The 14,035-nt window shown below is 42.6% G+C and overlaps 1 protein-coding gene across 2 annotated transcripts in view; it reads right to left on the bottom strand.

Annotated features, from left to right (window-relative positions):
• Greb1l (GREB1 like retinoic acid receptor coactivator) overlaps window positions 1-14,035 on the bottom strand; it is a 129,402-nt gene that overhangs the window by 44,889 nt on the left and 70,478 nt on the right. For both annotated transcript variants that reach the window (XM_059246190.1, XM_059246189.1), the window contains 2 exons: window positions 3,050-3,230; window positions 1,874-2,066 (listed from right to left, as the gene is read on the bottom strand). In XM_059246190.1, the coding sequence (XP_059102173.1) occupies window positions 1,874-2,066; window positions 3,050-3,230 (374 nt within the window). The remainder of the gene's footprint in view (window positions 1-1,873; window positions 2,067-3,049; window positions 3,231-14,035) is intronic.

The raw sequence follows: 14,035 nt of genomic DNA, 5'->3' as shown, positions 1-14,035 counted from the left end.
TTCTTAGGTGTTTTGAAATATTCAATTAATTATTTTCCTTCATGGTTCTCTTATTGCATAGAGAACAGGGACAGTTCTTCCTCTCATCTCTGCACCCTGTATCTCTTAACCACCCTCTCTAGCCTTTCCAGCATCCATCTTTTTAGGCCCTGGTAACTACCATTCTACTTTCTATCTCTTTGAGACCCCCTTTTTAGCTTCCAGATGAAAGTGAGAACATGCATTTTTGTTTTCTGTGCCTGATGATTTCTATTGCTACAATGCTCTCTAGTCCCATCCACATTGCTGCAAACGGCAGCCTTCCATCTGTTTTCATGGCAGAACAATAGTCCACTGTGTACATGCACTGTCTGTCCCTTAGCTGGCAGACAGCTGTGTGGATTCCATGTTGCTTCCTGTGAGCCGCGCTGGAATAAGCACACACGTGCACTGACTTCCACCCCTCCACACAGCTGCACACCAATGAGACTGCAGTCACCAGGATCACATGGTATCACTAGTTTCAAAAGACAATTTTTCCGTATATCTGTTCCACTGGCAATCCTACTCTGTGTCCAAAAGGCCCACAGGCTCAGCCTGTGCTTTGAAGGGAGAGCGTGCTAGCACATCCTAATTTGACAAGTCAATGAATGGGTGTAGTTGTCACTAAAAAGATCCCAGCAGAGCCACAACCTGGAACAGTCTCTGTGCTGTGTGAACACGGTGCCAGAGGTGTCCCACCGAGGGAACTGCTGAAGGCTCAAGGTCCGGCAAACAGACATCCCAGCTTCACAGCAGGGAGAAATGCGCAGGGCTCACAAGTAGATAGTCATGTATATCTGGAGTTTCTGACTTAAACACACTTGTTTTTAAAGTACCCAAAGCTTTCAATATCTTTACACAAGGGATCCACAATACACTGACTAAGGCTGATTATTTTTTATGAAACTTATTTCTTTGATAATATATTTACCATACAGCTTATAGGATGTAGAAAATATTTCTCAGCTATTAGGGACTAGAGCCCAAATCCTAAAGGACCATCTGATATGCACAATGTTGAGATTGCTCCCAACAGTCAGTCCTACTGAAGGGACCAGCACTGTTGCTATAGCGTCAACCTGAAGCCTAAGAACCCACTGAAATGGGAAATCCAGTTGTTGGAAGGGGAGGGTAATTATCAGAGACACAGATCAGTCAGACTATTAGTCTACTCAAGAAAACAATAAAATATTCAGGTCTCAGCATAAAATCAGTCTTATTTTTCCTTCTTCAATATGAAGATTGAATCAGGTGCCTCACACTTGCTAGGCAAGGGCTTTACCACCTCAGTACTTTGAAATTAATCATTTAAATCCACACAGGTAATTCAGGGTACTATGATGCTCTGGTGTACTATTACTTCTTTGTTTGGAAATAGGGCATCACTCTGTATATAACCCAGGCTGGCCTTGAACTTGCAGACCTCCTCCCTCAAAATCCCAAGTACTGGGATTAGAGGGATTAGTTACCACATCTGGATACAAAAATCTATATAGTATGATTAATTTTGTATCTACAACATACATGCATACCTAAAGACTAGCCACCCAATGAACTTTCTGTAGGACACTATTCACCTGCCGTTAAGTGTTATAATAACTGCAATTAGCACATGAAGGTATAGTTTTCATAGTCCCAGTACACAAAAGAATGAGGCTAGGAGGTCGGAGCGAGACGGCAAAATAGCAAGATCCCATTTCAAAAAATTCTAATCATATGAAAAAGAAAGCATTGTGTATGTTAATTAGATGTCTTGACACATTTGTGCTGTATTTTTACCAAGCAATGGCCATGTTTAGTCCCACGTTCTGCCTCCTGGGGAGCTGCGAATGACTAGGCATGGAAGACTCACCATTGTGTCCAGTTGTATCCAGTGGATCTCATTGCTGGCGCTGATTCGAGACTGTTGGGTCTGCAGGGTGTACGGGAAGGAGCTCACTTGGAGCACCAGGAGGTTGAAAGCTTCTAGAACTTCCCTGCAGTTGATGACTCGATCAGCCAAGCCATGAGTTGGCTCACCATGTGACAGAGAGCCCGAAACCACACTGTAGAAATAGCAAAGGTCCTGTTAGAGCTTCCTTACCCAGCTGGCTGGATACAGGAGCAGGTAAGAGCTTGGAAATGACACCGTACTTATTTGAGAGGAGCAGATACAATCAGAATGTGAGTTGAGAGTTGGGTGTGGTAGTACACATCTGTAATCAGAAAGCATGTGAGAAGCGGAGGCATGAAGATTGATAGTTCAAGGCCACCCTGGGTTATATAATGAGATCTTGCCTCACAAAACAAATATGATTTGAAAGATAAAAAAAATGTATATTCTTCCTTACCCCTTCTAGACAGACTTTGGGGACTCCCCCACTCCTGGCTTTTCAGTTTGTTCCTAAGCTATTCTGAGTGTGAACTCAGTCACACTGCCCACAGTAGCTCATCTGTGTTGAGTTGGATTGTTTCACTGTGAAAGCTTCCAGTCCTGCAATGACCCTCATCCTCGTTGGCATCCTTCCCTCTTCGGCCTCTAGCCTGGGATGAGGGTTGAGGGCTGAGAGGAGGGTTGAGAGGAGGGCTAGGAGGCCTTCCCAGCCCCGCAATCCAGAGAGTTACACCTCTAGAATTTTCTCAGTCCTGTTCAGTTTGGGTATGCCAGGTTATCATGCAAACTCAAAACCACATTTCATTCTATATTTCTTTTTGTTTTCTTGTGTAATTGTGTGTGAGTGCCCATGTTTAATCCCAGGAATCACGTAGTGAAAGAGAACTGATTCCCACAAGTGTCCTCTGACTTCTTTGTGCATGAGTGCTACATAAATGGACATACATAAAGAAAATCAATAGTAAAAAAATTGAAAATCAACACAAATTTGACAGAAGAGTTGATGGGCAAGGAATGAGTAGGAGGAAGTTACCAATGGGAAGACACCAAATGTGAGGGTCTCTGGGCCGTCACATCATGTCTTTAAAGGATTTCTTTAGGTAATAGTTACTACTGGGGAAGAAATACTGGATCTGCCCACACTGAAGCAATCACCTCGTTAGCTCCACATGGGAGTTGTCATGAACTAGCACAAACAGTGTGTACGGATTCTGTTTCACCCTTCTCATAAAAACTTCAAACTTGCTTTGAATGTCATTGTCCAGGCGAACAACATATTTCTCTGCTCTTTGATGAGCCATCCCATTTTCCTCTAGACCCAGATCTACAAGGACACCTGCCAAGAAAAAAAAAGTTTCTTTTTTTTACACAGTTTTATGCACAACACACACACACACACACACACACACACACACACACACACACAAGCTAGGTGTTGACCAATACTGGGCACTGACCACACAGAGGTTTAGGCTTCTAGAGCAACTCTTTCTTTCTTTTCATATTCTATATCAGTTTTTTTTTGTTTGTTTTTGTTTTTTGTTTTTTCGAGACAGGGTTTCTCTGTGTAGCCCTGGCTGTCCTGGATCTCACTCTGTAGCCCAGGCTGGCCTCGAACTCACAGAGATCCACCTGCCTCTGCCTCCTGAGTGCTGGGATTAAAGGCGTTTTGAGAAGGAAATACCAGGTTTCCTTTTCTTTAGAACATCCCCTTCCATGTCTCTTTTCCTTATATAAAGGAATACATTCTGCTGTTTTTGTGTTTTGAGACAGGGTTTCATGAGCCTACACTGGCCTCCCAGGATTAGACGTGAAGGATTAGAGGCTGAGGCACCACATCCATCTTACAGAAAGACCCAGGGAATGTAGATTCCTGGAGAAAAGCTGTTGAACGTTTGAGACCCATTTCATTGTCCTTTTTGTAGGTAAAGTGCTAATGCTGATGTCTACCATAGACCACCAGGGGGAAAAGTAAGCTTTGGTTTGCAGTCCTTGAATAAATTAATATAACATATAAACCTTATTTCCCCAAATTTAGCATAGAAAAGGGAAATACAAATCCAGGGCTTCACAAATGCCAGGCAAGCACTCTTCCACAAAATTACATTGCCAGCCTCTATTATAAACATTTTCATATAGGGATACACATACACAGAGCATGGGAAGCCCTCAATGAATGTTAGTTTATTTTAAAATTAATAAAAACAAATGGGGCTACCCATGATTACTGCATTCTCAAGATGTTAGACTGTGTGATGCTAGTATGGCACCAGAGGCCCTACCTATAACAAAACTTGACACATAAACATCTAAAGTAGTTCTGGGTACATGAAGCTGTCACTGGGACATAATGTGCCCTCTTCCTTAGAAATAAAGAGACTTTCATGAATTATATTGATTTAATTAAAAAAACTGATACTAACATACAGTTAACATATCTACAAACTATAACAATAACCTGAAGTGAAATGAGGAAAAAGTGAAAAATGCCTTATTGTATGAAAAGTTCATCATACCAGAAAAGGAAAACATGAAACTAATTTTAATTTAAGAGATGTTTTTTGAGACAGGGTCTCCTTATGTAACTTTGGCTGACCTGAAACTCACAGAGGTCTGCCTGCCTCTGCTTCTGTGTGCTGGGATTAAGGGTACATGTCCTAAAATAGGTGATTTTTTAAAATTTGATTTTTATTTGTATATATGTGTGTACCTATATGTGGCTATAAGCATGTGTGTGCAGTGCCCATGGAGGCCATAAGAGGGCACTGGCTCCCCTGGAACTGGAGTTACAGACATTTTTGAGCCATTATGTGGGTGCTGGGAATTGAATCCTCTTGCAAGAGCAGCCAGTGCTCTTAACTGCTGAGCCATCTCTCTAGAGACCTAGTTTTTACTAGGACCCTTTACTTAAGAGATTGTTTTCAGTTTCCACCTGAAAACAGTCAGGTTTTCTTGAGAGTGTCTCCAAAGGTCGTTAAGCAGCAGGTGGAAGCAGAAGGCCTGTGACAGTCACTCGTCATTCAGTAACTATTTGTTGGTAATCAACCCTGTGAGGGGATCACTGGGGCTATGCCAGGTCTGAGCACACAGAGAGCAGTGAGACAAGGCATGTCAGGATGGGAGGCAGGCAGCTTAGGGTAGAGGAAGCCAGTAAATCAGAGGGGATCTCCAGGAGCTTTTATTCTTGTCTGGAAAGTGGGGAAGAGTCAAGCCAGCTGAAAACAAGTCCTTGGCAAAGAAGCAGCGGCAGCTACAACATCCCGTTAAGAAAAGATCAGATGTTCAACACCAGGAATAAAGTTAAATCCTCAATAAATGGAGCCACACACACACAGACACACACACACACACAGTCACACACACAGACACACACACACAGACACACACAGACACACACACACAGTCACACAGTCACACACACAGACACACACACACAGTCACGCAGTCACACACACAGACACACACAGACACACACAGACACACACACAGACACACACACAGACACACACACAGAGACACACACACAGAGACACACACACAGACACACACAGACACACAGACACACACACACACAGACACACAGACACACACACAGTCACACACAGACACACAGACATACACACAGTCACACACAGACACACACAGACACACACACACAGTCACACACACACACACACACACACACAAAACACATCATAAAACAGTAAGAAAGAAGTAGAAGGGAAAAAACAGTAACATGTTTCTCATTTCTACAAAACCCACAAACTAACAAACACAGGAAGCCAGGAAAGCCCTGAATTAAACCAAACTAAAAAGATGGTTATGTAACTACAGATCGATGGACGGGAAGTAGGTGGGAATATGGAGACCAGGAGAGACACGAGCTTCTATGAACACATCACCGTGCATGGCATTGGCTTTTAGAAACCCAACCCTAGTGGACTAAAAATGGTGACAAATAAACCCTCGCTCATCACAAGGAACGTGACATACAACAGTGGAGACAGAGAGAAGGACTAAGTGAAACAAACTAGAATTTGGCTGGAAAGTTTAAAGACAAAAGGAATACACACAACAACTTTAGTCAGCAAAGTAGTTTCTTACAGGATGTGAGACTGTGATTACATAGTCAATTAAAAAGTCCAAGTGAATGTGTGCTAGACGAGAAGCCGTTTCTTCCTGTGAGAAAAAGAAGTCACATGTAGGGAAAGGGGAAAGGCCAAGATGAATTTGGGTTTGTTTTAGAACTGGAGGTCTCAGTATGAACTCATTATTTTTATTTTTATTTTTTTTTGGTTTTTCGAGACAGGGTTTCTCTGTGTAGCTTTGCGCCTCTCCTGGAACTCACTTGGTAGCCCAGGCTGGCCTTGAACTCACAGAGATCCGCCTGGCTCTGCCTCCCGAGTGCTGGGATTAAAGGCGTGCGCCACCACTGCCTGGCGAACTCATTATTTAAATGTATACAGAGAAGTGAAGAGGTGTGTGCACATGTATGGATTAACATACACACTTATATGTCCTAGATCTGTCTGCCAAGTGTACCTGAAATGGTACCACCATAGCAACGAGTGTGCCAATGGCCAGATATGGGCTTTAGGTACCTTTTCAATAAAAGAATCAAAGCTTTTTGGGGAAAATGTTAGTCTCAGGACAAAGGTGGGGAAATATAACACAATCTTGGGGGCTAGTGAAACCCTGGTAAAAAATTGTTTGAAATAATTCTTTTTGCTGTATGATTGTATTATCAGTATTATATGCAATCTGGTGTGTTTACATGTTTATATTCAATTTTTTTCACTTTCATCATTTTAATTATTTTTTAAATATGTAAACCATAAAAATGAGACATGCAAGTGGAGGGAGGACATCTTGGATGAGGAAGTAGACTGGCTGTGGCAGAGCAAAGAATAGTGAGTGCAGACACAATTTGAGTACATGCCACATACATGTATATGAAAATCTGATGAAACCTGTTATTTTGTGCAATGAATAAGTGCTAAATATGTAATTGCTTAAAGCATCAAAAGTACCTAGCTCTTTTATCCCATAAAGATGAACATTTTCATTAGCTCCTGGGTTAGCCTTCATGTTTTGTTTTCCAAAAATAAACACAGATACTTAGAATCTGGAAATGGCCATAAGTGCTCACAATTGGCTGCTCTGAAAAAAGCCATCTTTGTTCATTCTGTCTTAATTTGTCATAAACAATAGTTATACTGGGTTAAATAAACATTATTTTCCAAAAGTAATCATGGCCAAGTCTGTCACAGTTCACCAGTCCAATCAAAAGTAGAGAGCAGGATCCACCTGGGACACAAATAGAGGAACCAAGACTCTGTGTTAGAGCTACCCAAATGATACATCTTGTTTTTGGTATAAATGGGAACTTAGAAAGTATCAGTATTCTTCTTCTGAGACAAGTTGCCACCCACAGAGTTCTAGAGTGGAAGTAGCTACAAGCAACTGTCTTTTCTAGATGATATTAATCTGGCTCTCTGGAAGCTGGCATCAGGTGGTACCCTAATCATTGCATCCCTGAAGAAATGAACAACTCTTGATGGGAATGTCTTTCTGTATGCTGTGAATATGTGTTGCTCTGATTGGTTGATAAATAAAGCTGTTTGGCCAGTGGTGAGGCAGAATAAGGTTAGGTGGGACATTCTAACTAGAAAGAGAGAGGGAGAGGGAGAGGAGAAAGACACAGCAGAGGAGATGCTGCTAGACGCCACTAGGAGAGGCAAGCTGTAAAGATACTGGTAACCCACAAGCCACATGGCAAAGTATAGATTTATAGAAATGGGTTAATTTAAGATATAAGAGCTAGATAACGAAAAGCCTGCCATGGCCATAGTTTAAAAATAATATAAGCCTGTGTGTGTTTATTTGGGTCTAAGCAGCTGCAGGACTGGGCAGGACATAAGAAAACTTCCGACTACAGGCTCTAAACATCTTGAGTGAGGAGTCTTCTTGGACATCCAAGGGTACCAAGAGGCCACATTGGAGGGATCTGTGTCCTCTCTTCATTACTGGAGAATGCAGAATCTACATGTGTTGAAAAAAAACTTGGACATTAACTCACGGTCCTCTTTGTGGAAGAAGAAAAATCCTCTCCCTTAGGCAAGTTCTCTACTGTGTATGGGGCTGGAAGGGAAATAAAGCCAAGAATATATGCCACATGTTTACAGGCATCACAGACCACAAATGATGACCAGCATAAATGGCCAATACCTTAGAGATGTCACTAATCAGAGACCTCTCAGATGTCCAGGTATCAGTGAAGATGAGCTGGGACTGTCCCAATGCCTTGTTTACTATTTAGAGAAAATAGTATATTCTGACATACATCCTTACCCTTGAATTTTTTGAAGCAATAATTTTCTTTTTTAAATACCTAATTTTATGCCTTTCCCATCAAAGAGATATCAAACAAACACACAACAACAACAAACACAAACAAAAAAACTTTCAGTTTTATCCATTCATCTTCTCTGTGGATCAGACAGATTTTGGCAAAGCTATAGTATGCAAAACAACAAAACAAAACAGAAACTAATTCTTAAAGAGATGGAAATCTGGGGGTTGGGGATTTAGCTCAGTGGTAGAGTGCTTGCCTAGCAAATGCAAGGCCCTGGGTTCGGTCTCTCAGCTCCAAAAGAAAAAAAAAAGAGATGGAAATCTGGCCAGGGATATAGCTCAGGACAGAGTTCAAGGACTAGTTTTCATGAGGCCTTGAGTTCCACTGCCCCACCCTTCTCCCCACTTAATTGTGAAAATTAAGAAAATATTAAATCATTTAAAACATTCTCAGTTTTTTTTGCCAGGTGGTGGTGGTGCACGCCTTTAATCCCAGCACTTGGGAGGCAGAGGCAGGTGGATCTCTGTGAGTTCATGGCCAGCCTGTTCTACATGGCAAGTTCCAGGACAGCCAGGACTACACAGAGAAACCCTGTCTCAAAAAAAAAATCATCTCAGTTTTTAAGATTTATTTCAACAATTCCTTTTGTCTTAGGGTTTCTCTTATTGTGATAAAATACCATGACCAACAGCAACTTGGGGAGGAAAGGGTTTATTTTGGTCACAGTTCCACATCACAGTCCATCACTGATGGAAGTCATGGGAGGAATCTGGAGGTGGGAACTGATGCAGAGGCCACTGAGGATGCTGCTTACTGGCTTGTTCCTTGTGGACCACCAGCCCAGGGATGGCACTGCCCTCAGTGATCTGGGTCTTCCTACATCAATTATCAATCAAGAAAATACACCACAGGCCAGTCTAGTGGGACATTTTCTCAACTGAGGTTTCCTCTTCTCAGTGACTCTAGCTCATATCATGATAACAGAAAACTAGCCAGCACACAGTTCCCTTACCCCTGTAGTATCTTTTTATGGGAAACAAAACAAAACCCAACAAAACTCAAACTGTAAAAGTTGACTAAAATCCCGCTAGTTGCTTTCAGAGTCCATTGAATTTGTAGCCCCCTTTCTCTAGGTGACCGCATTCTGGTTCCCTTCTGTCCTCTCACTGGGGGAGAATTCTTTAATCTGGGTTTGTGAGACACAAGAAGGGCATTCAACTCCAAGTCTTGTCTGCCTCTGATACACCTATCGGGCTTGTGTACTGAAGGCCTCTACTTTTGACCAATGGTAATTTCTGGAATGTGTTTCCAATGACCTAATTTGAGTTTGCAAGAGGAATTCCAAATCTTATTTATTATTATTATCTTTTCCTTTTAAAACACATGTTCACTTAACAAATCAATTTAACAAAATGTAATAAAAATTTGGTCAGCAAATATTTATGATGTGTCTGCCAATGGCTTTCCTTGAATGTTTCACTTTGTGGCTGAAGAGAAAGTTCTAGGGAACAGTAAGGAAACGTCTGAGTAGTGCGGGTGGAAGAAAAGCTGGGAAGGTTCTGGAAGCCAAAAATCGGGATCAATAATAACTGAAAAGATCAGTGGTCACAGTGGCAAGGGATCTGGGGCGGAGCTAGGGAACAAGGAGTGAGCGCTGGGGAGGGACAGGAACACGGCCTGGCTCTCCTGGTTTGGCAGTTGGAAGAGGGAGCTGGGCAGGGTGGTCTGGTCTTTGGGAATGGGCAGAGTCAACTGATGGAATGAGGACCGGGAAGCAGAATGAACAGAGGTAGGAGAGGTGGTACCAACAGTGAGGTGGAGCATCTGAACTGAACTGGAGGGAAACCCTTCCGTCACTCAGGAGGAAGGGCGAGGAGCTAGGTGAATAAACATGTTTTTAGGTTTGGAGGCAAGGTGTTTTGACTCCGAAGTTTTCGAGTTTTTCCCTCAGGGATAGGGAGAGAAGGGTGGCGGCAGCATTGCTAAGAACGAAGTGCCAGACCAGATACCCAAATCTGCAACAACCAGTGTGGAGAGTGGAGAGAGATCTTGCCATTAAACAAAAGAGAATAATTAATTATGGAGATAACTGGAAAGACGAACCCTTCACTCACAGAAGCCAACACTTTAATTACGTGGCAAAGGAATCTGTAGTCTGCATTTGGGAACTGTTGAGCGGATGATTCCAGCATTTAGCAGGGGCATGAATATGCTGTTTGGCAGGTGGCTGCAGAGGAGAAAGTTGGACACTCTCTGGGTCGCACACCTGGAGAGGAGTGGACACAGTCAGTTTGCACAGGGGGGTTTCCGTGTTTGTCTCTTTGTTCTGGGTCACAGTGGCTTCCCAAGACCTTCAGCCTCTGGGATACTTGTCAACACCCAGTAGGTGCTTCTCCCCCTCACCCCCCATGAAGTTGTTGTTGTTGTTTTTTTGTTTTGTTTTGTTTTTGTTTTTCGAGATAGGGTCTCTATGTGAAGTAGCCCTGGCTATCCTGGAACTCACTCTGTAGACCAGGCTGGCCTCGAACTCAGAGATCCACCTGCCTCTGCCTCCAGAGTGCTGGGATTAAAGGCGTGCACCACTACCTCCCGGCCTCCCTGATGAAGTTTTAAATGATCAACAAGGGAGAGTAAAGTTGATGAGATTAAGAGGTAGGTTTCAGAAATGAAAACCTTTCTTCCACCACTTGGGTTAGCCTCCAAATCCTGCCAATTCCTTAAAGCTTCCTTAAATAGCTCTGGTTTTTTCATAATCTTGAGCGTGTGCAAACACCGGAGTAGCTTCATTGAGCTCATCAGTATGACATGTCCTCCACTGGTACTCCCACACCTGCTCCCATTTGATGGACACATCACCTGCACAGAGCAGGGAGCCCCCAACTAAGCATGGTCACTAATATTGATTTGAACTGGCTTGCATTCTTACTGTGCTAGTATCTTAGTGTTCTAATTGACAAATGTGGAGTTTCCTGAATTGCTATCATTTCAGATTATTGGGCAAGTTTGAGAAGGTTTAGCCCATTTCTTTTCTCTTCTCACCTTTGGCTTGTTTTCTTCTGTCCTCCCCTCCCTCTGCCCTTCATCCTCCATCCCCTCTTTCCTTAATCAGAATGGGAGGCAAGAGACCAGCTTCACCCTGGGTCTGGGTCTGCAGCAACACAATGGTTCTGTTTTTATCTTTCTACTTCCAGTCACACATGAGCTGCCAAGGACAGCTCTTTCTGTGAGTCCTGGACACGTCTCCTGTCTGGGCTTTCCAGCAGGCTGGCTGCTGAAATGCTCTCATTAGGGAACTAGGTAAACAGGGTCAGGAAGAAGACCACAGACTCAGTTCTTCCTTCCTACATTCTACCCCCTGTTCCTTTACCCCATTCAGACATGAGTTGTGTACTTGCTCGGTGCCAGACTGGAGAGAGGCCTGAATGAGGCTCTAGGCATTCAGCAGTGAAAGTATGGTTTTCTCTTGATGGTCTGTCTGCCTTCTGTGTCCCCAGGCAAGCTCACTCTCCATTTTCATGGTGGAATAGGAGGAAATTGAGTCAGATGGTTTCTGGGGAACCTTTTGTTTTAATGGCTATGTTAGTTAAGTGGTGTTTTAGTGAGTAATTTCTTACTCTGTCCTGGACAACTTCTCTTTACACATTAACATTTATATAGACTTTTTCTATTAACTAGTATGTGTCCCCCCCCTCCCCCAAAAAAGAAGGAACTTAAATATGAAGACACATTTTGGTATAGCTATAATATGAAATACTGTGCATTCATTTAGAATGTTGCTCACAAAAGCTTTTTCTGGCCTGGAAATACATACACTGTGAGAGCAGGAACAGATACAGGCAGGAAGGAGGCACACACTAGGTGGTAAGTAGTTTGCTAACAACGAAGTTTTCATAGTGTTATCCTTGACTGTGGGGTTACACACGTTTAATTTTGTGGAATTGAACCCAGAGCCTCAAACACGCTAACTACATACTCTACCATTAAACTATAACCTCAGTCCACAAATGTTTAAATTTTTCTACTTTGTTACTTTCATTCTTCAAAATGATACGACAGGGCCAGAAAGATGGCTCAGAGGGCAAACATGCTTGCTGTCCTGAGTGTGACCATGGACTCCACAGTGGAAAGGGAAAACCGACTTCCAGAAAAAAAAAAAGTTGTTCTTTGACTTTGGAGTATGTTTTGCGTCACACTCAAACATAAACACACACACACACACACACACACACACACACACACACACACATACACACACACACACATTCCACAATCATGTTTTTCCCTATAATTAAAAAAGAATATTATTTAAGTATATAAAAGTGATTGTTACTGTAATAATTTTTATCCACATTTTAAAAGACTCCCTGGAAGTCTGTATAAATTTTGACAGACATCATCTATATGCATAGAATCCATAAGCTACATTTTTAGAAGTTTGAATTCATTAAATTTTCTGTTTTCAAATATAATGAAAATAAAATTCTTTAAGTAAATTTGTGTGCCAAAGCTAGGGGTGAATATTAAATTGCAATTTGCCATAAGTTTTCCAGATCTGCCTATGATACGGATCCCCCACCCCAGATTATCAGCCTATAACATTGGTCAGACTCTAGTGTCTTTCTGAAGGACGGCAATCTTAAAATACATGGGAAACCCCCTGAGCTCTGAGCGGAGGGAAGGGAAGGCAGGCTGCTGAGAGGTTATTCCGGGAACGGGCTCTGCAGATGACGCTCACCCAGAATAGGTGCTATGATGTGTTTGCTGAAGCATGACTCAGGATATCAGATCACAAACCAAGGGAGATTGCAAATGCCAAATGGTGTAGTAAACTGCCTACAAGAGCAGTCACTCCCTCCATGTATGGAAGAGAAAAGCCAGGAGGAACAGCAGGTCGGGTTACTTGGTACTATGGAAGCCCATCCATTCCCCACAGTGGAGGGGGAGGACAGAAAACAGAGTGACCTGAGCTGAGGGAGCCTCTGGGACAGCCATCAAGGAAGACTTCCCTCCTTCCTTTGCTTGTTTCCAAAGGTCAGTGTAGCTTGGCATTCAAAGATTTAAAGGCTAAAGAGCAGATTGTGCTGAGGCCTCCTGAAGCTGTGGACAACACTTCCCATGTGTCAGGGAGACAGGCAAAAACCTACTGTTAGTTCACCTGGCCCCTGGAGCTCGAAAGGGAAGATTTCATAATGCTGCCATGCTGCTCAAAGTGTGGTCCTTTGACCAATGGCACCCAGGAGGTTGGGCAAAATACAGTCTGGGGGCTCTCTAAACTATGGGGAGGGGGAATCTGCATTTTAAAAGATTCCCTGGAAATCTGTATAAAGTTTGGCAGACACTGTCTATTGGTGTGGAATCCATAAGCTACATTTTTAGAACTTTGAATTCATTCAATTTTCTGTTTTCAAATATAATAAAAATAAAATTCTTTAATGTGGCAAAAAGATTAATCTTCCATCTAAAATCTGTGTCTTTCCCTGGATAAGATAATCAGAAGGAATTTGACACTTAAATTTTTCTTTTTAAACCTGGTTTGTGCCAGGCAGTGGTGGTACATGCCTTTAATTCCAGCACTTGGGGGGGTAAAGGCATGGTAGCTCAAGGCCAGCCTGGTCCACAGAGCAAGTGCCAGAACAGTCAGGGGTACACAGAGAAACTCTGTTTCAAAAAACCAAAACCCAACCAAACAACCAAAGAAATCCCCCACCAAAAAAACAAAACAAAAACAAACAAACAAACAAACAAAAAAACCCTGGCTTATAGAAAAGCCAGCATTTTCTTAGCTA

The sequence above is a fragment of the Peromyscus eremicus genome, chromosome 19 (genome assembly GCF_949786415.1).
Source record: "Peromyscus eremicus chromosome 19, PerEre_H2_v1, whole genome shotgun sequence".
In the NCBI taxonomy this organism is placed as follows: Eukaryota; Metazoa; Chordata; class Mammalia; order Rodentia; family Cricetidae; genus Peromyscus; species Peromyscus eremicus.
This window is presented reverse-complemented; position numbering and strand designations above follow the sequence as displayed.